The sequence below is a fragment of the Gymnoscopelus braueri genome, assembly GCF_963280865.1.
Source record: "Gymnoscopelus braueri genome assembly, chromosome: 15".
Taxonomy (NCBI): domain Eukaryota; kingdom Metazoa; phylum Chordata; class Actinopteri; order Myctophiformes; family Myctophidae; genus Gymnoscopelus; species Gymnoscopelus braueri.
In genome coordinates, this window is record NC_137620.1 from 18,077,973 (window position 1) to 18,105,702 (window position 27,730).

The window sequence follows — 27,730 nt, forward strand, 5'->3', positions numbered from 1 at the left end:
GAGAAGACAGATTAAACATATTCAGAGGGTGTGGCTAAGTGACTTTGCTGAATGGAAACCTAAAGAAATGTACTACCATTACTGTTTGGAAAAAAATATATATCCTTGATTTCAGATATTCAAACCCGCGATAAAACATCATGAACCATGGCAGAACAGTATTTATTAAAATGTAAAGACCACATTTTCTTCTAACTCAACGCATAACATTAAAACAGGCCAGTTTAATCCAACATGCAGTCATTAAAACTAGAGAAGTACAAATTATACTACATTTAAACATGTATTTTCTTTGCAATTCTAGTTTATTCTACGGTTTCATGCATTCAAGGATTGCCATACTTCAGTAGTTGCATATAGTGCACAAGGTTTTATTTAATTTATTTGTCAAGCTCTACTGTTAGAAACATAAATCAAAATAATAATAACACAAGAAACATAACTCCCATGTAAATAGGTTGTTGTGGTGTTGATGTTTTTCTTTTTCTTTTTGCTAGCGCACTTAAACGTTTTCTGTGCTCAGAGTGGTTAAGGTCCCTGTCTCTGGACCCCAATTATCCCTGCAATGCTTCCAGAACCTTCACCTGCTTATATACTGCCCCTCTTTCAGTATTACAACTCAGGTCTCAACAAAGAAGACAAAAATACTTCAGTCTGTGACTTCCCATTCTCCTTTAAAACGTTCCTTTCACTCTCATACACAGCAAAGACCTGAGTGTTAATTTAACTCTGAAACATTGAGGGGCAGCAGCCGAGTAGAGCGGCCGCTTGGGAATCGGTTCCTGGTTCGATTCCCTAGCTCCTGCTGGGTTAGTGTCGAAGTGTCCTTAAGCACAACACTGCACCCCTAACTGCTCCCGGTGAGCAGGTACCTTGCAGGGTTTCCTCCACCGTCTGTTTCTGAATGGGTGATAAGTAATGCACATTGTAAAGCGTGTTAGATAAAGGCGCTATATACAAATGTACCATTTACCGTTACAGTTTTGGAGTTAAATGAACACTCAGGATTTTACTCTGTCGGCGACCGTCCAGTTCTTTTGAACTTTTTCCCTCAGCTGGGCTTAACCGGGGCCTTCTCAGGAACGGAACCGATCGCCATGGTGTCAGAGGCCTTGTCGCAGCAGTAGAGGTAGAAGAAAGGATAAAGCTTCTCCGTGAACTTGTCCCTGAACGTGTGAATGTGGGTGCGGGCCCTCAGGTCATAGAAGGACACGTGTCCCTCCTCGTAGTCCACGTAGACACCCACCTGCTTGAGCTTGACCTCCAGGTCCAAGATGAGCGGGGGCACCGAGGACATGCGGTACCCCTGGCCTTTCTTCATGGCCAGGGCCCAGTAGCCGTTGGCGGTGCTCACCGAGATCCGCCCCCTCCTGTTGACGGAGGACTTGGCCACGCCCAGGTACCAGTCGTCCTTGTCCCCCACCTGCACCTCCCAGTAGTGCCGCCCCGAGGTGAAGCCGAGCCGTCCCAGCACGATGACCACCGTGTCGAAGCGGTCCGCGGTGTCGGGCAGGTCCTGCCATGCCCCCAGGTGTCTCACCTGACGCCGGTCCTGTGAGAGCTGCAGCCACGGGTTGGCTGTGTCAGGGTCAAGGGTCAGATCCACTGTGTTGACAGGAGAGAGAGAGAGAGAGAGTTCTGTGAGAGGCAGGGCTGCGGCAGTTAAAGGAGCACTCCAGACATTCTCAACCTTATCTTCATACTCACCTGTTTCCTAGGCTGTGTGTTTTCCACTTCCTGTCGATTTCATTGGATATCATTGGTCATCTGACCAGTTTCATTGGATTTCATTGGATCAAATCGACAGGAAGTGGAAAACACACAGCCTAGGAAACAGGTGAATAATTGGTCCTCATGAATGCTCATTATAAGATGGCACTCTTTCCGTCTACTCATTGGGTGGGCTATGGACAGTTCAGAAACCTGCCTACCAATGACATCATCAATGGGGATTCCAAAGCGAATAGAAACTACAGCCTTTCTCATCCTGGAAAGGCTGCATGGTGAAATAGAAGCCATTATTCTCGCATTGATAAAAATAAAAGTGTGAAATCTTGTTTGAAATTACCAAAGCTGCCCAGGGCCGTGCAGCGACCACTGGAGAGGAAGGTGGTCAAATTTATTTCAAGGGGCAATCAATCAATATTTTAACACACCATACCATAGGGTTGGACCTAGGTCCGTCCAAGGTCACTAGTGCGGTGGAATCATTTTGGGGTGTTTTTTAGGTGGTCCCTGAAAGACCAGTCCAGTCAGAGAGTTATTAAACCTTACTTGGTGTGCGGGCTATAATAACCTCGAATTTGTAAAATGGTAATATGCTTTAACCCCTGGTTAAAGCATATTACCCCGCCTATAGATGATGTCACTGGTAGGCAGGTGTTGCTTGCTTGCTTAACGATCTTTACCTGTGTATTTTCGAAGCTTTTTGATCTCTGAAAAAAAAGACAGAAACAAAAAAAGACAAAATTAGTTAACACTGTGTTGAGGCATGTACATTTTCCATGAAATTATAAAGCTGCAATACATAACTTCCATGTCCTACCAGGGATTCAAACCCAGGGGCCTGTTCCTCGAAAGGTGAATTAAATAAGCCTGGCCTTAAGCCAAATCCAGGCTTGACAAAGTCGGGTCCGAAAAGCCTCGTTTATTCCGTTCCTCGAATGCTAAGCCAGGCTGAAAAGGAGCGACTTTGTCGAGCTAGGCTATGTCAAGCCAGGCTGTGTCCAGCCAGGATAATGAAGCCAGGCTGAATGGGCGGCGATTCCCCGGAGACGTATTTCTATAAAAGACCATGAACTCGAGCGCAGATTCCTTGAACTTGACCAATCATGGCAGCGGGGAACAAAACTCGAGCGTTTGTCTCTGTGGCCGAACAGCAGCAGCTCATGCAAGCATATGAGGAAGTGAAACATGTTATCAACAGAAAAGGAAACGCGACCGCAATAAATAGATCCAGGGAGAAAGCGTGGCAAAGTATTGCAAGCACACACAGAGTGTGTGTGTGTGTGTGTGTGTGTGTGTGTGTGTGTGTGTGTGTGTGTGTGTGTGTGTGTGTTTGCAACGGACGGGCAACAGGACGGACGGACGGGACGGGGACGGGGGGGGACGGGGGGTGTACTGCGACGGGGGCCGCAACGGGCCGCAACGGGACGGACGGGACGACGGGACGGGACGGGACGGGACGGGACGGGACGGGACGGGACGGGGGGACGGGGGGGTTGACCGCGACGGGATGAACGGGGGACGGGACGAGACACGCAATAACCCCACATTTGCAAGACCACTTTGGTAGAGATTTGGGTTGTGTTACCTTGCCATCATGATGTAACTCCAAAGGTGGACAAGAAATACAAAATAATTTCTCCATTGACTAGAAATTGATAATTTAAAATATGCTCCTTATTGACTTACAAAGAGGCTCCTTTAAACCTGTAACTAATAATTTATATATATATTTAAATATATGTATTTATATATATATATATATATATATATATATGTATATGTATATGTATGTGTTAGACATTTTTTTATAATATTTAAAAAAAAATGTAATATATTATCAAACATCTAACAACAATATGAACTATAGTGTTAACAGAGTGACAATGACATATCACATGAGTCATTGTGAAACAATTATGATTCATGGTCACACACTATTTCAGTAATATAATTAAATTGATTATATCTTATTGTATTTATTTCATTCTATTTGAATGCAAGGTCATTAAAATGAGTCCATATTCAAACACATGTATTGAATTAACTGTGGAAAAACTTGAAGAACAAGGCACTGGATTAAGTAAGCTTGGCTGTTAGCCTGCTCCTGACCAGGCTAACTTCACAGCTAAATTGCCATGGTAACTAAGCTAGGCTTGCTTCAATTCTCTTTTGTGGAATCGGATAAGGCTAAACTTAGCCAGGGTGAACTGGCTAAACTAATCTTCAAGATAATTCAGCTTTTGTGGAACCGATTCAGCTCTAATCCTGGCTAAATTAAGCCAGGATAGGTGGTAAAGCCAGGCTTTTAGCTCTAATTCACCTTTTGAGGAACAGGCCCCTGGTCTCCTGCATGAGAGACCAATTTATACTGCTTTTCCAACAAGGCATCCCCACGGGGTAAAGGGCATATGACCTTCAAGCAGTAATTGTCAATTAGTAGGTATCCTGCCTATTTATTTCTATTAACCTATCACATCCCACGGGGGAACTTTAGTTTTCAGCTTCACCCAGCTGAGTGCTGCCCACAAAGGAGAGCGGAGACCGCTTTTAATGTTGTTTGAATCTTTGTCTTTTATCTTGTTTCATATGTTTTTCTTTTCTTTTTGCTTTGTAATGTGATTGTTGCACTGGACAGGCCTGTTTTGTTGATGCCTTCCATGTACAGCACTTTGGCCAATTTCGATTGTTGTAAATGTGCTATATAAATAAAGTTTGATTTGGTTTGATTTTGCTCAGGGATTTGCACACTTCCACACATTGCTGAGAGCTGGGATCTTTTCTGGGACCACCGGAGTCCTAGGCGGGCTCACTAACCATTCAGCTATGGCCGTTATGTCCAGCTATTGGCTAGCACCAGGGCCTAACATTTCTCAGTGAAAGAGTAGGTAGACCACCTACAAACAACGCCAATGTGCTAGTTATATCGTGTTAACATGCTCTACTATACAGATTGGTTAAAATAAGGTTTTAAGTAAGTTCCAGAATGCAGCTTTAAGACATGTGGGACTGTGTCAGATCATACCGTTATCAGCCAGTTTTTGTATCTCTGTCTGTAGAATGGCTTCGAACTTGGACACGGCTTGTCTTATCAGGCCAACACACATGTCGGTGGCAACACTGGTACCAGACCAGTCTTTGACGGTCGGCGGGATGCTGAGGGCTGGGAAACTCTGTAGAGTCATACAATACAATGAATGAGACTCTGTAGTCATACAATACAATGAATGCAACTCTGTAGAGTCATACAATACAATGAATGAAACTCTGTAGTCATACAATACAATGAATGAGATATCAACACTTTGAACGAAATCGTGATATCCATTAGAAAAAACTAGAGCCCGACCGATGCCAAAGTCCTGAGTCCTGACCTAGACCACAGATTACTGAAGTTTTTACCAATATTTTGTTTAGAAAATAATAATGAAAACAGTAAAAACTTTAGAAATCAGTTTGGACGATTTTGATCTGATGAAAGTTTCTATTTGACAATAGTGTGGACTTATAAGCGAAAGTAACTTATACAAATAGATAACTATTGAACTGAACTTTACGATTTAACCCCTATTTAAAAAAATCTAGAATACCGCAACACATTGTCAGCTTATTATAGACCAGGTATTTCTTTAAATATTTGCCTGTAATGACTTGGCCAAAATGGGGGTGCCGGGTTTAAAGTGGTAAGAAATTGGGACACATCGGCCGATTAAATAAAAAAAGACAAATAATGTCCGATATTATCAGCCAAACCGATAAATCAGTCGGGCTCTTGAAAAAAACAAGAACTGAACCAATCTCCCAGTCACCTGTAGGAAGTGAACGTGGTCAGTGCGAGACAGGTTCTCTAAGTCTTTATTTCTTCTCTTCAGCTCGGCAATCTCCTGCTCCAGCTCAGCTATGAGGCCTTGGGCCCGCGTCTCCGTCTGTCTCTGCTTCTCCTCGATGGCCAGGATCACGTCCGCCTCGATCTTCTGTATGGAGCGCACCAGATCTGAGAAGACCCGTGTGGTGTCCTCCATCTCTGTCTGAGCACTCGCCTGGAATCACAGAGTTAAGTTTCAAGATTAAATGTCAGGTTGACTTTTGATTTTGATTTTGATTGATTGATTGATTGATTGATTGATTGATTGATTGATTGATTGATTGATTGATTGATTGATTGATTGATTGATTGATTGATTGATTGGTAAGTTGATCGTTCGTTTGTTTGTTCAATTGTTCATTTGATCGATCAATTCAGACAGACAGACAGACAGACAGACAGACAGACAGTCAGTCAGTCAGTCAGTCAGTCAGTCAGTCAGTCAGTCAGCCATCCATCCATCAATCTTCCACCGCTTATCCGAGGTCGAGTCACGGAGGAGATGCAGTAAATGAACCATTTGATCCTGTTGAAACACAAATCCCACAGGGACTCACTTTGTTGAGCTCTACACCGTTTTTCATCTCCTCCACCTTCTGCAGTCTGTCCTGGATCATCTGCTGAACGTCTATTTCTGTCATCTTTAGCTCCGCCTGCAGAGAACATGTATAGGAAGGAAGACGTCACGTCACTTCCACAAACAAGACTGGGCAAGCATGGCAAGTGATCACTTGTTATCTTGATGAGCATGTCTGCTCTTTGCATTACGTCATAATCTGTGTCATGCACATTGTTTTCATTGCTCCCTGTGAAACAATTGCGTGTTATTACGCAAAGTACTTTCATGATTATTATTAACCACTTAAACCCTATATACACGTACATCGTTGACTTGGGCCCCCAGGGGTCTATGCCCCCCTCTATTTTTCTCTCTATCGGTTCACACAGATTGTGAGCTTGTTAATGAGCTGTTTTTGTTTTTGTTTGCCTATTTTCGCAGAATGTTTCCTATTATGACACACTTATGAATTATAGTTCAATTACACTACTCTTCATTGGACTGGAGTCACTGGTTGGCCAACCAGTGAGCTGCGGGGATGCTCCCCTGTCTGAAAGTACTCACTAAGCACTATTGTATACTTCATTGTAGGGTGAAAATAGCTGATCTACAAGCTCAGAACACAAGCTTGTAGATCTACAATTTTCCTAATTTTGAGAAGCTTTTAACATTTTTTAATGCAGAAAATAGGGACCCCAGGTTGAAAGTGGTTAAATGTAACACTGTCATATAAGCCCCCCCGCCCCCACCCACCCACTCACCTTCCTCTCTGTCCACTCTCTCTCCACGGGGACGGTGTAGTGGGACCTGTGGTCGGTCTCTGTGCACAGCACGCACACCAGGGCCTGGTCCTTCTTGCAGAAGAGCTCCAGCAGCCGATCGTGCTTCTGGCACATCCTCTCCTCCATGTTGGCCACTGGGTCCATCAGCTTGTGCTTGGTGAACCGGGCCGAGTGCGACTTGAGGTGCTCCTCGCAGTACGAGGTCAGACACACCAGGCAGGCCTTGACGGCCTTGGGCCTGCCCTCGCCGAGGCACACGTCACAGAGGACCTCCTCCCACAGGCACGGGCTGCGGGGCGGGGAGGGCGGCGGCGAAGCGGGTGGAGGTTGGGGTGGAGGTGGGGTTTGGGGAGCAGCAGGAGTTCCTGGGAGTATTTGCGGCGAGGGTGGGGGCGAGGTTTGGGGCAGCGCCGGCGGCGGTGGCCCCGGGGGTGTAGATGGGGGTGACGTTCGTGGGACTCTAGCCGGAGGTACAGGAGGTGAAGATGCTGTCGCCATGGGCGGCGGCGGTGGAGGCAACAACGGCGGCAAATCCTCCGGCGACCCCGCCGTTGGTTTCCTCTCCGTTGGCGATTGCTCCTTGGAGGCCTCCTTCTTCCTCTTCTCCTCCTGCCTCTGCCTCAGCTCCTCCATCATCTGCTCCTTCTGCTCCTCCTCCAGGAGCCTCTCCTCGTCCTCCTTTCTCCGTCTATCCATCGTCCACCTCTTCTCTTTGCCCGCCTGCGCCTCCGGCTCGTCCTCCCTCGCCTCCGGCGTGCCCCGCACCCTGATCTCCTTGAACTGCTCGGCGATCTCTTTCAGGACGGTGTTGACGCTGATGTCGGGCCTTTTGTAGAAGGTCTTCTTGCACATGGGACACTGGTACAAGGTGCTGGTCTTCCAGTATCCCAGGATGCAGCTCTGGCAGAAGTTGTGGCCGCAGGGGATGGACACGGGGTTGGTGAAGACGTCGAGGCAGATGGAGCAGTGGACCTGCTCCTCGGACAGGTTCCCTGTGGAGGCCATGCCTATGCGACGAAGAGGCAGGGTCATTTCAGCGCAATCAACGGGGCATGGAACCTGCTGTGATATATCCAGGTGACTGGTGTTAGATAGCGTCATTTTATTTCAGGTCACTGTGGCATGCCAATATGACTAAACAGCAAAGCATGACAGCCTCGTTTATCATACCTCCATGTGGAAGCAGCAAACTGTATATTTCAACACTAGCATTATCTGTATTGTTATCACTTGTCATAAGTGTTGTCTGATATGATCTACAACATTTAGTTGCTCCAAAATACAACCTTCGGGACTTATTGCAGTGCTTTAATCTCTGATACTTCTCTGCTTCTTCACATGTCAAGACTTTGCTTTTGAAACGGCTGCCATTGTGAGATTTGTATTTTTGTCATTAACATTTAAATACTGTCAGCATTGTAAGTGGGCTTTGAAAGATTAGGGTGCAGGGAGAGAGAAAGAGAGAGAGCGAGAGAGAGCGAGAGAGAGCGAGAGAGAGAGAGAGAGAGAGAGAGAGAGAGAGAGATTAAGAAGACATGTTGAGAAAGGCCTGGCTATTCATAGAAATCTAGATTAACGTCTGTCTAAAAATATTGGTCTGGTCACCAAGCGATATGGCTCTAGAGAGAGAGAGAGAGAGAGGGAGGGAGGGTTTAAAACCTCTTGTGCACGCACGCACGCACACACACACACACACACACACACACACACACACACACACACACACACACGCACACACACAGTATATATATAGCACCTCCCCTTGTCGATCCTGAGTCACGTTATCTGGGAAAAAGAATCCCAAAGTTCAAACAACACTCTCCACTCGCCACACATCCATATACGTAGATAATGACTCACATGTATTGTTGCTGACAGTGTAGAAATCCTGACAAAACATGCACAGAAACGGAGAAAGAGAAACAGAAACAGAGAGAACACTCACCAGAGAGCAGCTGCTACAGAATCTCCTCTGTAGACTGTGACACTCGACCCGACACTGACTGCAAGCATACCCTCCTCACACACACACACACACACACACACACACACACACACACACACACACACACACACACACACACACACACACACACACACACACACACACACACACACACCCTGCTCCCACTTCATGCACATACATACACGCACATAAAGATACACACATATAAACAGAGGTCAACCCATATGGTGCACACACACATTTGCATGTTTTCCCAACACACGCACGCATGCACACACACACACACACACACGCACACGCACACACACACACTCTTATTCTTCGTATAGAAGCAACACATACCCACATCTTAGGCCCAAAATACACCCCCTCATTGCACCCCCCCTTCTACCCCAGATACACATGTTCTCTCTCCTTGGCCTGGCTCTCTGTGCTCTAGCTGGGACGAAGGACTCTAACCGTTTTGCAGACTACAGGGTCTTTAGTCCAGTCAAACTGAGGATAACATTCATAGCAAATAAATCATGCTCATCTTAATCCACATGGAGGCGCACCAGATGGGTTCGGGTTATTTGATCAGAACCGTAAATCGTAAGTCACAGAAAAGTCTGCAGAATTACTTAACTATATCTGGCAGTTACTTACATGGTAAAAGTGGTAAACCAACCTCTGTAGGATAGAATAAACTGTAAATATTGCAACATTATTTTAACCAGTTATAGTTTGCGTTTATAGTTTACAATGAAGCCCTACCATCTCGATAATCTATGTTTGCTTACTTACCAATTCACACCCCACACAGTTGCATACTGTATAAAGCTTATCATCTTAAATCTTTGTAAGTGAATAATTCAGCATGGGTCAGTGGCATCTTAATAAAGATCTTTATTGAAACGGTAGAATGAAAGTACAAAAGCAGATATTTCATAATTATAAATTACAGTGGAAAAGTTCGCTTTTTATGGCCTTGCACCAAACCTGGATCAATAATCCTAACGTTTGTTTAAATAGCTTTATTGATTTAACTTACCAGGCCCAGAGGCACAAATATAAATGTCCTGTGTGCAAATACCTGTTGGTTCTCTGAAGGCCCAATCAGACACAATCAAAATAAGTTTATTTATTTAGATTATAAACCTTTCTATGGCAAGTAAACAAAGATTTACATGAAAGGTCAGTAAAAGTGCCAGAGACATTCAAACAAGCATCCCTCACCCTTCTCCTTCACCACCTCTATTCTTAGTAAAAAAACGGACCCGGGTTGCAACTGTACTTGGTCTGCTGGTGTTGTGTTCTACACAGAATCTTTTTGGCAGAAATAGCTGATCTACAAGCTCACGAGCTTGTACATCTGCTATTTTTGGCAAATGTTCCCCCCAAAATAAGATGCTAAAAAAATATATTACTGCATAACCTTTACTCCTTAGGTGATATTAACAAATAGGCCTACCATGATGATATGAAGTGCATTTGTAAAAATGTATTAAACCAATATCATTTTTCCCACAACCAACATTTGGCATTCACCATCAAGAGATGTGGGCACCCTTCAGCAGAGAAAACAAAAGTAACCATTTAACCAAGATATATGTATGTACAGACTTACACAGGCTTTCAGTTAAGACTTTCCATTCCCTATTGGTTTGAAACAGCTAAGAGTAGAGTGGTCAGCTGGGCTGTCAATCATGGATAAGCCATCCTTATGACTGAGTCTGAGCTATGATTGGCTATTCATTTTAGCTGTGTTCATGGCATTTGACCACCAAACCACATAACCTGTCAATCATGATTGATCAGCTGTGTGATTGGACAGTCTTTCGTAGTCTTGTGTTAGAATGTGTTATACAGTAAGTGAATTAATTTGAGACCTTATAGTAGCTTCATATGATATATTGACATCTTTATAGTTAGGCCTACTTGTATGGGGATATCGTTTTTTGAATAACGTCGCTGTCGGGTGGAAACCTCATATGTCCAAAACAGTTCAGGATTCAAATAAAAAAAATGAAAAGTAGCAGATCTACAAGCTCAAAGCGCGTTTTGAGCTTGTGGATCTGCTACTTTTGATGCTTTTGTGTGACGCTGTAGTATGATCAAGTAGGGCATTCATGTACGAAAAAAACCCACCAAAAGCTAGAATATGGAGATAGGAGGTTTCTGCCTGACAGCAACGATGTATTGAGCACATTAATATAAAGGAACACTTCTTTTCCAACCAGAGGTTTTACAGTATATTATGGACTGGAGCTCTCCATGGATCTGTGTCCTGTGTTTTCCTTTGTTGCGCATTAAAGCACTTTTTTACATCAAAGCAACGATTCCACACTGACTGAGAGCTCGGTGACGACTGGATGCTGGCATCATCAGGCGTGTTTGATGGAGCTGATGGCGATCGGCGCCGAGTTCTTCCCCTCCTGGCTGAGGCAGGGGCTGAAGATGGGGTACAGGCTCTCGGCGAAGGTGTCCACGAAGGTGTAGAGGTGCAGGCGTGCCTTGACGTCATAGAACGACACCTGGCCTCCCTCGTAATCCAGGAAGATCCCCACTTTGCTGGGCGGCGACGGCAGCATCAGGGGCAGGCGGGACGACGACAGGGCCTTGACCTCGCCGCCCTTCAGCCAGAGGCACCAGTAGCCGCCGTCGGGGGTCAGGCTGATGTCGCCCTTGCGGCGGGCCGTGGCGCGGACCACGCCCAGCGTCCAGGCCGTCTTGCGCCCGACGTCCACCTCCCAGTAGTGGCGTCCCGAGCAGAGGCCCTCGCGGCCCAGGACGAAGAGGGCGGGGCTGAATCGCTTGGGGCCCTCGGACTGGGCGGTCTTCTTCTCCTCGTACTTCACCTGGCGCCGGTCCTCGGACAGCACCAGGTGCCTCTGGGCCGTCGACGGGTCCAAGAACACCTCACCTGGGAGGAAGAGTTGGCATTTAGCATTGATTATGATATAACATTCATGTGTTATCATTCAGTATTTTTGTTCTGATTATGAAAAGGTGCTGTTGACTGGATCACTGCTGCCATCTAGTGGACACATGATTGCTAGAAACTCCTGCCTTCTCCATTCTCTTACACAGCACTACCCTGAATGTTGCAAAGCCTACAGCATATAGACCTGTGGTTCTCAAAATAGGGTCCTTGAAGGGGTTCCAGGGGGTCCCCAGCTAAATGAAATGTAATTTCACTATTATTTTATTGACTAGAAGTTATGAGAGAATGTGTAAAGAATAACTATTCAGATCACAGGTTTAACTCTATCCACTGTTATCTCCCCACCGGTATTATAGACAGATGTAGAATTATGTAGTAAGTCTAATTTTACGACAAATATCTCTATGGGGGTCCCTGGTGCTAAATATTTTCAAATGAAGGGCCACAGCGACAGCGTTCATTTGAATCAATTTGGGTGACCTTGACATGGAAATGTTTGAGAACCACTGCTACAGATAGACTGCTGATAAAATGCTGTGGGTACGAGAAACCACCAGGAAGCAGTAGAGAGCTATTTATCACTCACTTGAATAGGTCTGCAGCTTCCGCAGTTCTGAGAAGGAGAGGGAGGGAGAGAAGAGGGAGAGGGAGAGAGAGAGAGAATAGTCAGTATGGCAGTTAGGTACATATAGTTGCTGTTGGGCAGAAACCTCTTATCTCCATATTCTCACTTTTTGTGTTTTTTTCGTAAATTAACGACCTACATCATACTACAGTGTCACACAAATGTAGCAGATCTACAAGCTCAAAACGCGCCAAAATCGAGCTTGTAGATCTGCTACTTTTGCTATTTTTGAATTTCAATCCCGAAAAGTAACAGTTTTGGACATATGAGGTTAACACACACGTCAGAGACGATATGCAATAAATGAGCACTGATGATATTACTGTGCAGGGCAGCACGTGCAAGAGGTAAACATACTGTGCTAATCCAGAGCTTGAAATGCTGAGCACACACACATGTGGTGCTGTCAGTCACTCACTCCTCTGTGGCCGTTTGCCATTTGCACACGCGCACACACACATACATACACACACATACACACGCACGCACAAGCTCACACACATGCAGCTGGTGATGTGAGTGAGTGAGTCACTTTTCTATTTCAAAGTCCAAGTTCAGTGACCTAGATATGACGGGGTCTGAATCTGACGCTTGAAGCCAGGTCAAACACAGGAAGTGGAGAGGATCAGCCAGAACAATCCACTCACTAACTGTTGATATATTCTTGACACGATTCATTTAAAATGTATACTTTATTTGTACACTGAAAACAACTTTGCTGTTTGAGCACCCAAAGATATTTAGTGCCAACAAATCTACAGTGTTTCTACAGCGTTGTACTGTAGTATTTTGTACTTATGTTGTGGGACAAATATGAGCACAAATCTAAAGCCCACACTCAGTGGCGTGCACAGACATTTTGAGAGGCATGTGCTCAAGTAAAAATAAAGGGCACCTTGTGCGGCTCGCGGAACCGCCGGCTTCCCTAGTAGTGTGATATTTATTACAGGCACATCTTGTACGTTGTAATTGCATATGTATTTGTTTCAATAGCCATATGCTGTCTGATGCAGATGTGTAAAAAAAAAAAAGGTAACTTCTGGTCCAGAGGGCAAAGGGCAGGTGCTCTAGCACCACCTAGAGTCTATCTGTGCACGTGCCTGCCCACACTGCAAAAAACGACCGCTTAACAAGTCATAATTTCTTGCATTCAGACTGTTCAGACTTCTAACAACATAGTCTAATCATATTATGTCACTGCATTGACAGATAACGTACAGTAGTTGGTTTTATACTTTACTTGTTTCATGATAATGTGACAAAAAAGAATATGACATAATGAAACGCTGTGAAGTCAGGCTTTATGGGCTTGTCCTCACCAAGCACTATAACTATAACTACAAAGATATTGTTTTAAAATTGTTCTAACTCCAATGGAGGGCAGAGTCCACACAACTATGAAGATGACTCATAGTTATAGTGCTTTAATAGGTGTGGACTGCCCCGTGATCAAATGTTTTCACTGCTACTGTCATCTTGGTAACACACCTGTGATTGATTGACCTACTTCCTGGCTACGTCAGTGGTTTCCCAAACGGGGATCCGCAAATTGGTTTGGGGGGTCCCCAGAGGATTAGCTTAACATGCAACATTGTTTTCTCACTCAACAGTAAACAAACCTGCATACAGTATACTGTAAGTGTATACAGGGTATCTGCACATTTCTAAAGTTACCATTTAATTACTTTCAAGATCTTTTTCATTCCAAATTGGCCAAATTGTCAAATATTGCGTAAGAAATAGGCAAACGTTGTGAAAATAGCCGATCTACAAGCTCACAACTGCAAGGCGTTGTGAGCTTGTAGTTCGGCTATTTTCACAATATTCATCTGTGGAACCGAGTCAAACTAAAGGTAATGCCTACAATTCCAAGTGCTTGTCAGTTCAAAATCTTCAAATATGATTATTTTGGTGGGGTCCCGGCACTGAAAGAGCTCGCACACAGAGAGGTATTTGTAAGTGGCTTTTGCTGCGGCTGTGACAAGACTTTCAATTTGGACTTTGAGGGAATAATGTGAACCACTGGCGGAGGAAAAAGGCAGATAAGATTAATCCCTTCCCCCCTTGCTTCCCTATGTCCTGCTCTTCTCTCTCCGAGTCTCCCCAGGTGAACCCCTTGAAGTTGAGCTGAAATGGAATTTTGGCGATTATCTAACTTATGTATCTGCAGAAGTCCAGCAGAGACAAACGAACAACACAATCCCCCTAGCGGCTTTCCCACCCACGAGCACGGCCAATTGTGTTAGTCATAGCGCCTGGTCAAACTGGAGGCACCGTAGCCAACAGTAGAATCTGGGCATCTGCGGTGGTGGTGAGCAAGTGTGTTATCTCTACAACGATGCAATTTACTGATTCTAGTTGGAAGCTGAAAAATGGAGCTGGACATGAAAGCAGAGTTAGAGCTTTCGGAGGGGGACTTGTCTCACTATCTTCCCCATTCGGGACGCCCATGCACCCACCTTTTCCATATATTCTTTTGAGCTCGCTCTGGAACTTGTCGATGAGGCTGCCGACGGCGGAGCGGACTGTGCCCAGGTAGAGGTCTGTGTTGACACTGATCCCCGACCAGTCGATAGGCTCAGGGAGGGCCTGTAGACCCGGTAGAGTCTGAAGGAAGAAGAAAACATTTAATGTAATACACTTATATTCTGACTCCAGTACTAGTACGGGTAAACACAGCTTACACAGTTTTTAGGTGTTTCAGAGAGCCAGGCCAGCTGGGACAAATTACAGTTAAATGCATGCATGCTGGCGCACAGAAACAACTAAATGAAACACACCACAACTAATGGTGATATTGATTAAAATGTTATAATAATAATTTTTAAAAATGCATAGTTTTTAGAAAGGTGTATGGTATTTGTCCCCCCCTCCCCCAAACATGATGAGCCAATAGCATAATGTTGATACCACACAGTATCTCTATGTCGTCAGCACTCAGGAGTTTCAATGGTTGCCATGTGTATTGCATTAGTTGTTTTTATTACCGTTTTATTACTGCTTGTTTTTATGTACAGCCCTTTGGGTTTTGTGAAATTGGGCAATAATAGAATTTGACTTGACCAGTCAGTGTGGGAAAATGGCTGAGTTTGATGGTAAAGTGAATTTATTATACTCTACCACGAAGGTTTTATCACTTGACATGAACTGAATCTTTGTCTGACTGGTCTCACTCCACTCGACCAGGCAATAATGCAGGTTGTGCAATGAACCGGTAACCACTTGAGGGGGCACACGCATTTTTTTCCCCATCCCTGTCTCTCTCTCTCTCTCCCTCTCTAACTGAACATTACCTGGAGGAAGATCACTTTGTCCTGGCCGTGTGCGAGGGCATCCAGCTCACCGCTCCTCCGCCTCATCTGGCTGAGCTCGTTCTCCAGGCCGCGCGCCACCTCCTGGGCCTGCCGCTCCGCCTCGCGTTGCCGCGTGGCGATCAGCTCCACCAGCTCCGCCTGACTCTGCTCCACCAGCCGCTGGAGCTCTGCGTACACCTGCCAGCTCTCCTCCAACTCCTTCTGCCCGCTGGCCTGGAATGGAAACAGTGTCATCTTTTATTTAAGTCATTCTGAACACATGCCTTTATGGAAAAGCATTTTATTTTATTGTTGTGAATAAAATGTTATTTTGTCCAATCTATATGGTAGAGAATGTTAATACAATATAACTACATAATACAATTGGGGTGGTTGTATTTTGTCTCCCTGCTCTTCTATTGAGACATTTAGATCCGGTCTCTATAGGTGACATGATCCCGTTTCTGGTTTGGCAAGAATTTTGACCTGATGGTCAAGATTCGATGTATCCCCTGAGCAAGCAGACAGGCTCTATTAGATCAAAGGTAAAAACAAATCAGCACATGCACAGAGACCAGGGTTCAAATCCGGGGTAGAAGAGGAAAGTTACATAATGCAGCTTTAACCAGAGCTGTAAGTAATACTAATTGGGCGATAAATGTACAGCCCTGCAATTTTGCCATAATTATCAATGATATATTTTAAGAGCCCGTTTCATACATAGCTTATGAGTGTATAGCTCAAATGTATTTACTGAACAGTTTCTCGCTCTCTCTCTGAACCACAAAATACACAGCAGCATTGGATATAATTAATAGCCTGTGGAGAGTGGTAGTTGACTGTGTTTAGGCAGGGTGAGCTCTCTGTGTAATTGCTGTAAAGTGTTTGTGTGACACTGTCTGGTACAACTGGCCAAACGGGTTGTGGCTTTCCTCCAGTCAGCCGCAGGGCAATGTGTACCGGCCTGGCCATCATGGCGAGAACCATCCTAAGTTTTGTAGCATTTTCTTCTGTTCTCACGTTACAGGTCCACATGTTTGATGGAGTATAGAATATCAGCCATGGTATCGTGTAATGTGAAACTATTTGTGTACCGTATATTATCAGCTCCCTCTCTGCCTCTCTCTCTTTCAATCTGTCACACGTAGTGCACACACACACGCACACAGTAACATCATCCTCATTGTAATTTTACACACAGATCTAAACTAACCACAATGACTCACAGTTCTATTTACAGCCGGCCATGGAATGTATCAGTAAAATGAACATTGAGTCTGTGAAATGTGACACTTGGAACAATTTGTTGAGGTTTACTGATGCAAAGTAAGGGATAAAGCACTGTGAGTGAGTCAATTATGAGAAAACAACCGCATGGCTGGGGGGGTGGTGCCACGTTTACCCCCTGAAGTGTCTTGCTCACAGTACATTATGAAATAGATTCTATGACAAAGATAACAATGCAGAGCTCCAGAGCTTGTAGATCTGCTATTTTCACTACTTCTTAAAAGTGTTTTATTTCGAAAATTCATGAAATAAAAAAATATTAGAATATATAGTACAAAAATATTATACATTAATTTTTTTATGTTCTGAAAAAACATAACTTTTAGAAAATCTACCATTTACCCCCAAAAATGTGTCTGTGAGCCAAACATGGGTCCCGACCCACTGTTTGGGAAACACTGGCCTAGACAACACCCACTTCTTTGCACCTGTAAACCTGTAAACCTATGACCAGTGTGGCGTCACATGTAATGTTGAACTAGCTTAACGTGCTCTTTACTGGTTGCCTACTTTCGCCATGTTCATTCCATAATTATTGGTTGTTCACATTCTATACTATTCACTACGCATGCATGCACGCACAGTACATTTGTACACTCTCTGAGTGCACACATGCAGTGGATTTTACTATATACTCGTACCTGGTGAACAAATATTTGAGGGGAATTCCAGAATGGCTGTCGCCTTTAAGAAATAAGGGAGGTGGAGGGAATGAAAGGCGTTGAATGTGTGCAGCAGTGGTCACACCAGTTAGACGGCCTGGGCTTTGGTTCCCAGCCTAAACAAACAGCAGAGAACGCCATGGGGATGTACTGTCTGCTGTACATCTGTTTCTTTGCTGCTGCCACAAAGCAGCAGAATGAGCCTATTTCACCCAATGAGCACCTACAATCACCCAAGGAGTAGAAATTGTACGAAAGAGACGTGGTACCGTGCAGGGCTGGATCTCAGTTGTATGGCGGCGGCGCCCTTGGTGAATACAATTTACAATTTAGCAGAGACTCTTAACCAGAGCGACTACCAATAAGCAAGGTAAACACGTACATCAAATGCAAAGAGACAGCGTAGTGCCTCAGTAACTACTAGGATCACGAGTAAACCAAGAACCTAGTAGCATCTGTCTAAACAATTACTATAAAAATAATAATCTGTACATTGAAACTATAGGATACCACCAGGTAAACAATGAACCTATAGCATCTGTCTAAATAACCAAAATGTTAACATTGTGGTCAAGAAGAAACAAGCCTACAAAAACATGAGAACAAATGACCAAGGTAAGTCTGCATGGTTGTCATTACTAGGTCAAGTGCTACAGGCTAAGGTGGAGTCTGAAGAGAATACCCCTTAAGCCCCCTCCCCACCCACCCACAAAAAAAAAGCCTGACCCACTATGTACTCCATGAAATAGACATCTTTTAAGTTAGCCTACAGCATCGGAAATTCCCTTTACTGAGCTCAGGACTTAGTCAATACAATCACAGAAAACCTTTGTCACCTCAATGAAAGTTGACCAAGTCAACAACGTGCTAGTTGGGTTGTAATGGTTGCGCTGCAGGCTAGACACATTATCATGATGTGGGAAATTATATCCAATGTTAGGTAATGTAGTTGGACAGAGCACATAATTGTCACTCTATACTGTACTGTATGTGTTGTGGCATAGAAAGCAACATGGAGCACAGACAATATTCCCTGTTGGTCCTTGAACATTTATCCCTATAGCACTATAGGGATCATTTATACTGAGGTGAGGCGAGGGACACAGCCGTGCGACAAAGTGTGAATTAGCTAGTGACTGCCATGTCAGGACAAGAAATAGAGATTCCAGCTGGCAGCTACAGCGATGGGTGGCAGAAGCTGAGTGGGAATTGGACGCTGTCACAGGTTCGACCCTCGCTTCGCCCAGTCTACGTGTCGATGTGTCCCTGAGAAAAACACTTAAAGCATTTAATCTTCATTGACTGGAGTCCCCCAGGGGTCTATACTAGCCCCCTTCCTTTTTATCCCTCAAATATCTTAGCCGAAAATAGATTGGCTATTTTTGCCTAATGTTTTCCCCAGAATAGGGCTCATGTGGTTAACCTCAACCCCTCTATTCACAAGCATAATTCTCAGCTGGAGAAGGGTGGACACCCATAGTGAAGTAGTGACTTCATGAATGAGGAAGCAGTGCAAAAAGAGTCATAGGTATGACGAGCAGCTGAAAGCTGACACCAACACTTACCCAGTGTCTGTTTACTCAACTCATTTGGCCTTTAAAGTACACCTAACATACCTGGTTGCAGACAACATAAACACACAGACAGACTGTGTTAGATGTGATTGTGTACATGCTTTCAGGATGGAAACAGCAGCACAGCTGACCTGAATGTTCTGACTGACCTAACCTACTGTGGGGGCAACACTTTATTTTAAAGTATACCGTAATTACTGTTGTACTTACTTCCGTATTTACCAGGTATTACCTATAAGAAGATGCAGTGCATGGAAACCTACTAGAAACTAGATGGTAATAAAATATATAGTTTTTTAGTAAAGTACACATAAGAAATGGATAGTAGGTACAACATAATTTGTTATATAATAAAGTCTGTGGAAACCAACTTCAGAACTATGGTTCTCACATTAATAATAAAAAAGAAAAAAAGAGGGGGAAAAAACCCTGATGTTGCTAGTTGGGTTTCTGAACTGTCCACAGCCCTCCTCTAAGACACAGACCGAGTAGGAAAAAATGCTATCATAATATCATGAGCATTAGTGAGGATATGAAGATATAGGTTGAAAATGGGTGAGGTTGTCCTTTAAGCCCCATTTAAAAAACTGTGATAATGGGCAATCTAGCCTCACAATGCTCACAATGCATCACATTGCACATTTCAGATTTGTATTTATTTATATTATTTTTCTAACAAAAACTAAAAAGTAAACATTTGGAACATGTTTGAAAGAATGCTGAATTCGTTTTTCCTTTATTTTCTTTGTAGAAAAGGTAAAACAATGGATTTTTACTTGTGATCCACAAAAATGAAAACAAAACACTGATCAATAAACATGTCCAAATGTTTGGTTATTCACCACCTCAGGCTGTTTTCAATTTGCTTTGAGCCTGGCACTTCCTCCCTATACTGGTGGTGCAAATCAGCTGATCAATGCAACAAGGATGGGTTTCACACGTCTCCTAGCAACAACAACGGACAATCGAAACCGGCTAATGCTTTGTTGAAAGACCTCTTTCCCCCATAGAAGACATGCTGGCTTCTATGGAATCTTTAACCATTATTTTATACTTTGGCTATTTAAAAATAGCAGATATACCAGCTCATTGTAGATCTGCTTTTTTTTTTTTTTTTTATGTGTGCAAATCTTTGAATATATACATTGTTTTTAAGCTACATTTTTACAGTAACTCATATTTGCTTCTGGGGGGGGTTCCTGGAACACAATATATTGAGATCGGGGTCCGCGGCCAAATACATTGCTTGCTGGCTTCTATGAAATCCAAATGACTGAAATCAGTCGTGGCGACTGAGAACTTTAATCCATGAGGCTGTGTAACGCTGTGTGAGTGTACAATGTGTTCTCAGTCAACCTTGATCAGAGATAAGAAGGGCAGTGCAGCTCTCTAGTCTATACTCTGGCTCAGCAGCTCCCTGGGCACTCACCTTGATGACCCTGATGGACTGTTTAATCTCCTCCAGTTTCTTGGCTCTCTCCTTGATCAGAAGCTTCAGCTCTGACCTCCTCTTTCCCAAGTTGCTCTGCAGGGAACAGAAAGTAATCAACCATCATGTCACCGGATAATATAGGAAGTATGATTGTGTCATACTGGATGTCTGCCTTCCTATACGAAATGATGCATTATTGTATTAACAAACTGATGATTATGGTGATTGTATGCACTTTATATTACAACTTAATATTGTGAAACTTCACCCAAACAGGCAAAATAATAATGATAGCCTACAAGTAAAAAATAAGTATTTGTATAAATTGGCAAAAAACAACAACCTTTGTCTTCTGTTTAGAAATACACAGAAGAGGTATTTTTTGCAACACTATATTATTGATCTCCTCACACCAGAACAATGGGATTTAAGATTAACACCTGTAAAATAACATTAATAATGTAAAACAAGAATAAAAGTAAACAGTAAATAAATACTAAGAAAATAAAGTGACCAGGGCAGTCTAACACCATAATGGCCCAATTTTAACTGAACACTAGCGTTAACCATTAAGCATCTTTGAGAGCCCGCATCGTGTCAACCGAAGCCTTTCAGCATTCTCACCATCTTCTTCTTCCACTCGCGGTCGATGGCGACGATGTCGTGGGTCTTGTGCGCCGCCTCGGCACACTGGATGCAGATGCAGGCGTGGTCCGTGCGACAGTACGCCTCCAGGAGGCGCTCGTGCTTCCTGCAGATCTTCTCCTCCAGGTGGAGGGTGGGCGGGATCAGACGATGGGAGGTCAGAGATTTCACCTGCAGCAGGAGGAGAGAGAATGCGGGCGATGATGCTTGAAACATTTTGAAAGTATACGTAGGGCTGAGCAATACATCGACATTATATATGATCTTGCCATATGAGACTAGATATCGACTGGGATTTTGGATATTTTATCATTTGTGTCGTGGGACAAGTCCTGTTTTTTCATGGTTTTCAACCACGTGGGCTAGCGTCCCCTATTCTGGGCATGTCATAATAGGCGAGTGTCTTGAAAGAATTGCAGACCTACAAGCTCATGAGGCACCACAATACAACTCATTATGAGCTTGTAGGTCAGATATTTTCTGCAAAGACATTTGGTATAGAAGAGAAAACTAGAAAAAGTGCTCCTCGGAGCACTGCCAGACCCCTAGAGGTTGAAATCTGAAGATCAGAGCACTACGTCACGCTAAGGAAAGACCGGGAGGAAAAACGTTGAACCGGGAGGAAAAACGTTGAACCGGGAGGAAAAATGTTGACTGGGAGGAAAAGGGGGACAGACCGACAAAGCCTCATGTAGGCCGACCCCCTGGGTCTGGCAAAAAGAGGACGGGACCTAGTACAGACCCTTGGAAAAATTATACAGTGGCATTACCGATGTTTTTTTTTTTTTAAATCCATTGTGTAAATCTTTTTTGAAAGCACCAGTAGTCCCACCAGTAATGCCCATATCTCAACAATGTCGATATCAAGCTATTTGGTATAATTATGTGATTTTCTCAATATCATAAACAGAACTGGCAAATCCACTGGAGGGTAGTTTCTAGCCCGGAAACCAGACGAATCTAGTGATATAGTCTGGCCATGCCAAGCAAGGTACTGTGGGTGCAGGCCAACGCAAATCACAGGCAATACAGAAATAAAAGGCAGAGCCCATGTAAGCCACAGTGTGCAGACTTTTATTTTTAAATTGCCTGTGATTTTCTTGATATCACCCAGCCCTAGTTGAAGTCGTCCGTAGGGAGGACAGAACCCTCACCTTCTTATGCTGTCTGAGGTGAGCCTCGCAGAACGACCCGGGGCAGTTCAGGCAAGACTTCAACGCCTTCATCTTCCTGCCAATGCACGAGTCGCACGGCACCTCCCCCGCCCGGGCGAAGTCCCCTCCTTCCGGGCTCTCCCCCGCGTGGGGGCTGGCTAAATTCAGATTGAGCGTGGACCCCCGCGAAGAGCCCCCTGCTGCGGGGACCCCTCCACCACCACCTCCTTCAGCCACCATCAACCCCTGGAACTGGGCAGAGATCTCGGCCAGGACACGGTTGATGCTGAGCTCGGGCTTCTTGGTGTAGGACTTCTTGCACATGGGGCAGACAAACTTCTTGCTGTGGTTCCAGTAGCCCGTCAGGCAGGCCTTGCAGAAGCTGTGGCCGCAGGGCGTGGACACGGGCTCAACGAACACCTCCAGGCAGATGGAGCACTGGAACTGCTCCTCCGTAAGGGCCCGGGGACCCGGGGAGCCAGGAGCACCTTGGCAGGGGACAGAGGAGGAAGCAAAGTGGGTTATTCTGGAGAAATGCATTGTAAATTGGAGAGATTAACCACTTAAACCTATGGTGACTGGGGTCCTGAAGGGCTCTATATGGTCCGCTCCTTTTTTTTCTCCTCTACACCAAATCGATATGCTGGAAATAGCCTTAAAACTTGTAGATCTGCTATTTTCTGCAAATGTTCGGCCCAGAATAAGTATGCTAGGGTTCATGTAATGGGTTCCGAGATTGGGGTTCATGTGGTTAAAACTATATTATACTTTGTTGACCAGGGTCCCGCAGGACTCTATACTAGGCCCACTCCTTTTCCCCCTCTACACCAAATCTCTTTGATGAAAATAGCTGATCTACAAGCTCACAATCCATTGCAATGCGACGCATTGTGATCTTGTAAATCTGCTATTTTCTGCAAATGTTCTCCAAAGAAAGTGTGGTTAAAGGGGAACTTCACTGATATTTACCCTAAATCTTACAATTCTGCTGTGAAGAGGTGAAAATCAGACAAGACTGCGCAAAGCATTCTAGAGAACACAATAGAAGGACAGGATTTACGTTAACTTTCAGCTAAATTCTCCTTGAAATGGAGAGAGATTGACTGTGATGGAAGAAGGGAAGCTGGATGGATAATAGCTGCACCGAGGAATTCATGGACAGAGGAATCAGCCAGGAATACGTGTAGATGCATGGGCAGATTTAGGTGGAGACGAGAGGAGGAAAAAAGACAGACAGGCTCTTCCTCTCCTGTTTGTTTGCTTTTTAGTTTTTCTGTCTACAAGGAATGGCTAATCTATGCATGGGCGCAACAGTAAATCAAAAATCAATTTAATCAAAAAGAAAAACATATATAAATTAATCACTTTTGGCAGGGAAATAGATTTATTTCTTGTCATTATACAACTTTTTTGTTGGAAATGTATATGTGTAGTCAGAATTGTGACAAAAAAAACTTTTTTTACTCAGTGGTAGAATTAGGCTTAGATTTAAGATCTCTCATTTGGTAACTTTGGTATTAACTGCTAACGTATAAAAATGCAAAAGAATAGAAATCAGAGACTTTGGTTGTTTGCTGTAGGTGTGTTGATTTAGATTCTAGAGGATTTCATTACAATTATTTATTTACAAAGTATACTTCTGTCAAAAACTGAAAACAATCAACAAGTGCAGTCGTCATTGTAAATGGAACGTAAGCCTACTCTGTCACAGGCCAGGAGGGAGTGCCGGAGCAGGTGCCTTTCAGTAGAAGATCCTGTATGGCTGCATTTTTTAAATACTTTCTCAACCTCCAGTGGAAAGAGAAGCTCTTTCAAAGCCACTTCCCGATGGGTGTGATTGAGCATCTTGTGTTTTCAGTTGTGTTTAGCGTGTATGTTTAATCCTCGTTTATCCATGGGGCCCATTGAAATAAACGTTTGAAACTCAAAGAGATGATATATAAAAAATAGCGGGTCTGCAAACGTACGTTGTATCATGACGCGTTGCGAGCTGCAAACATGCTATTTTTTCTTTACATTTCTGTCACCTGTTCTGTATTTTTTTAGATCTCTTCTTTTTGGCAAAGAGATTTGGTGTAGATGGAAAAAAAGGAGCAGACCATGTGTAGAACCTTAGGGTAAACACACAGACACCGGCCAACTTAGTATAATGGGTGTATTAAATTGTTTAATCCCAAAAATGGCAACATCCAATATTACCCAAACTCTGAATTCTGTTCAGAATTGTGAGAAAGAAATTCACAATTCATGCTTTTTTTATTTTTACTAATAAGTGGAGGAAATGGGCTTCCGTTAATTAATCTACTAATCACCTCTTAATGAATTCATGTTTACAATCCTCACTAATTGTTCCTCACACAGGCTTATAGCTCATGGATTTACACAAAATCCTCTCAGAGTGAACACTCATTCTACTGTGTAACAATCAGACAAAAACCACAGCTTATAAAACATGACAGACCACAAGCAGCACCACTTCAGAAAGACAAACATTCAGTTTCATGACATGAACATTTTGAGCATTCACTGTTCTAGTCGTCTCATAGATGTGTCGAACAACAGTTGTGGAAAGTAACTAAGTACATGTACTCAAGTATTGTTCTTAACTTCTACTTAATTTTATCAAATTTGAGGTATCTTTGCTTTACTGGAGTATTTCCAATTTTCCATATTTTTACTTCTACTCCACTACATCTCAGAGACAAATATTGTACTTTTACTCCACTACAATTATTTGAAAACTTTAGTTACTAGTTACTTTGTAGATTTAACATCCATTTCTATGCAAATTGAACTTGTGAAATGGGCCAGTCTGCATAATGAGTAATTTTACTTTTGGTACTTTAAGTATATTTTGATGACAATACTTTTGCACACTCAAGTACATTTTACATAGCAGACTTCTACTTCTAACATTTTGAGTATTTCTTCCAGCACTGTCGAACAACTTGAGGGGAGAGTGATTATTTTCTTTTAATTATTTATTTTATCAAGTATTAAATAGCACTATTCCAGGATACCAATTGTATCCAGTAAGGACAGAGAACTCAGGATACAGGTTAAACAAGTGATATTGGAAGTGATGAAACAAATAAGAAATTGGAACTGGAACACAAGCAGATAAATGATCTTTGTGGGGTTTTCTCCCCTGATTGGATGAAATCTGTGACCCACCTGGTAATGTATTTTCTGTTTACTAAACAGCTGAAGGGATGGAGAGACCCCTGTTCTCACATATATAGCAATGATTAGAATATGGAGCTTTAACCTTTTTACAGTAAACGCTTTGTTGTAACCAATAAATATCACATAATGCATCTTTTAAGTGTTTAAACCATGGGTCTTTAACAGGGGGTCCTGGACCCCTAGGGGGTCCTCAGAGTTACTACAGGGGGGCCGCCAAATCTTTGTGTAATAGGAACTTTTTTCCCCTCCTTATTAACCAAAATAGAAGCTCACAACGCGTTGCTCTGCAATGCGCTGTAAGCTTGTAGATCTGTTATTTTTTGGCGAAGACGTCTGGTGCAGAGGGGGGAAAAAAGAGCAGACCAAGCACCAAGTACAGAACCAAGGGTCAAGTTCACTACGTATTGAGGGTTTAGGACCAGGATAAATGTGTTAAATATGTAGTGGGGGGGTCCCTGCTCCATCTCTGTCTCAGCTAAGGGGTCCCATTGGCCTGAAACATGTTGAAGCCCCCTGGTTTAAACGGTTCCTCATTTTACTGGGGTACCCCTGGAACCCCCTCATAGAGCCCTGGGGGTCTCTGCACCCCACTTTGCGAATGTTCTATGTCTCACATGTCTAATAACTTGTAGGCTTCTGCCCCTAAAGTCAAGTCTTCTAGTTGTCTGATAGATTTGAAAATACTTCATAGAACGTTTCTATTAAGCGCTATAATGCTCTTCATAAACTCCTGATAAGGACCTCCAAATTGATATTTACTGATATGTGTTTGAACATTTTTCCGGAAAAGAGATCACAATTTTGAATAGCCCAAAAAATGCAATAATGGCTTAAATGTTTAAACTGTTCCTTATTTTGCTGGGGACCCCCTGGAACATTCACAAGGACCCCTGGCTGTTCCTGGACCACACATTGAGAACCACTGAACTAGAAGATTTGACTCTAAAAGTGCGGTAGCCCACATGTTGCCAGACATGTTTACACAACTCCAATGTAGCATTTTGTCTCACCTTTACATGTGTGAATATAATAGACATGATTATGTTCTACATTACCAAGAAAGCAAGTTAATGGTATCATCACAAAAATAACATCCAACCACCAGTTTTAGAAATAAACAAGAATTAGATCAGCTAATGAAATAGAACTTACTTTGCATGGTTTCCACTGGTCTGTGGCAGCAGTCCTTTACTGAGACTGTTTGTTCTGTCAATAATCAACAGAACAGGCAGGTGAGTTGTTCCTGAAACTCACATGCCCCTCCCACTCTGTGACACACCCAATCTCCCCACACACATGCGTGCACACACCCACCCCCACACACACACACACACACACACACACACACACACACACACACACACACACGCACACACACACACACACACACACACACACACACACACACACACACACACACACACACACACACACACACATTGACACACACACACACACACACACACACACACACACACACACACACACACACACACACACACACACACACACACACACACACACACACACACCTCAGGCTTGTGTTACTATGTTTGTGAGGACATTGACAATTTAAAACAGTGATTTATTTTTAAATTAGCATTTTTAACCGTGAAAAATGTTCAGATCTACAAGCCCACAACGTGTCGAGCTTGCATATCTGCTATTTTTCGGTGCACTAACCTAAGCCTAACCCCAACCTGAATTTGTATTAGTTTGTATCTTGAATTGTAAATGTATCTCTAAAAATATATTTTCGACCAAAACAAACATTTTCCTTGTGAGGGCCAGGAAAATGGTCACACACACACACACGCACACGCACTATGGGGCTCCGTTAGTGCCACGAGGGGCGCACACACACACACACACACACACACACACACACACACACACACACACACACACACGCGCGCACACACGCACACACACATGCTCATATCTCTCACCTTATTGTGAGATCATGTCTGTGACCCTACAGTGTGACTTATGTTCCAATTTAAAGCAATAAATAATCACTGTTTGAATAGAGAATAAAGATAAATAAAGACC

The 27,730-nt window shown here is 43.5% G+C and overlaps 1 protein-coding gene across 1 annotated transcript; it reads right to left on the reverse strand.

The window, feature by feature from the left end:
• Positions 1 to 154: 154 nt before the first annotated feature.
• On the reverse strand, positions 155 to 26,879 carry LOC308101401 (uncharacterized protein). Its single transcript, XM_080450823.1, has 15 exons — positions 26,831 to 26,879; positions 22,493 to 22,980; positions 21,318 to 21,509; positions 20,691 to 20,786; positions 15,739 to 15,972; positions 14,905 to 15,052; positions 12,407 to 12,433; positions 11,267 to 11,799; positions 8,808 to 8,819; positions 6,911 to 7,990; positions 6,148 to 6,243; positions 5,535 to 5,765; positions 4,751 to 4,898; positions 2,409 to 2,435; positions 155 to 1,605 (listed from the first exon to the last, which is right to left on the reverse strand). The coding sequence occupies exons 1-15, from the start codon at positions 26,835 to 26,837 to the stop codon at positions 1,052 to 1,054; spliced, it is 3,873 nt and encodes a 1,290-aa protein (XP_080306949.1). The 5' UTR covers positions 26,838 to 26,879; the 3' UTR covers positions 155 to 1,051.
• Between the last annotated feature and the right edge of the window lie 851 nt (positions 26,880 to 27,730).

What these genes read in the sequence shown, in the direction of transcription:
- LOC308101401 (XM_080450823.1), bottom strand. An exon ending in ACAAAGTGATCTTCCTCCAG is followed by an intron (nt 15,053 to 15,738) that starts GTAATGTTCAGT and finishes TTCTTCCTTCAG; the next exon opens with ACTCTACCGGGTCTACAGGC. An exon ending in AAAGCTTCGAAAATACACAG is followed by an intron (nt 1,606 to 2,408) that starts GTAAAGATCGTT and finishes CTGTCAACACAG; the next exon opens with TGGATCTGACCCTTGACCCT.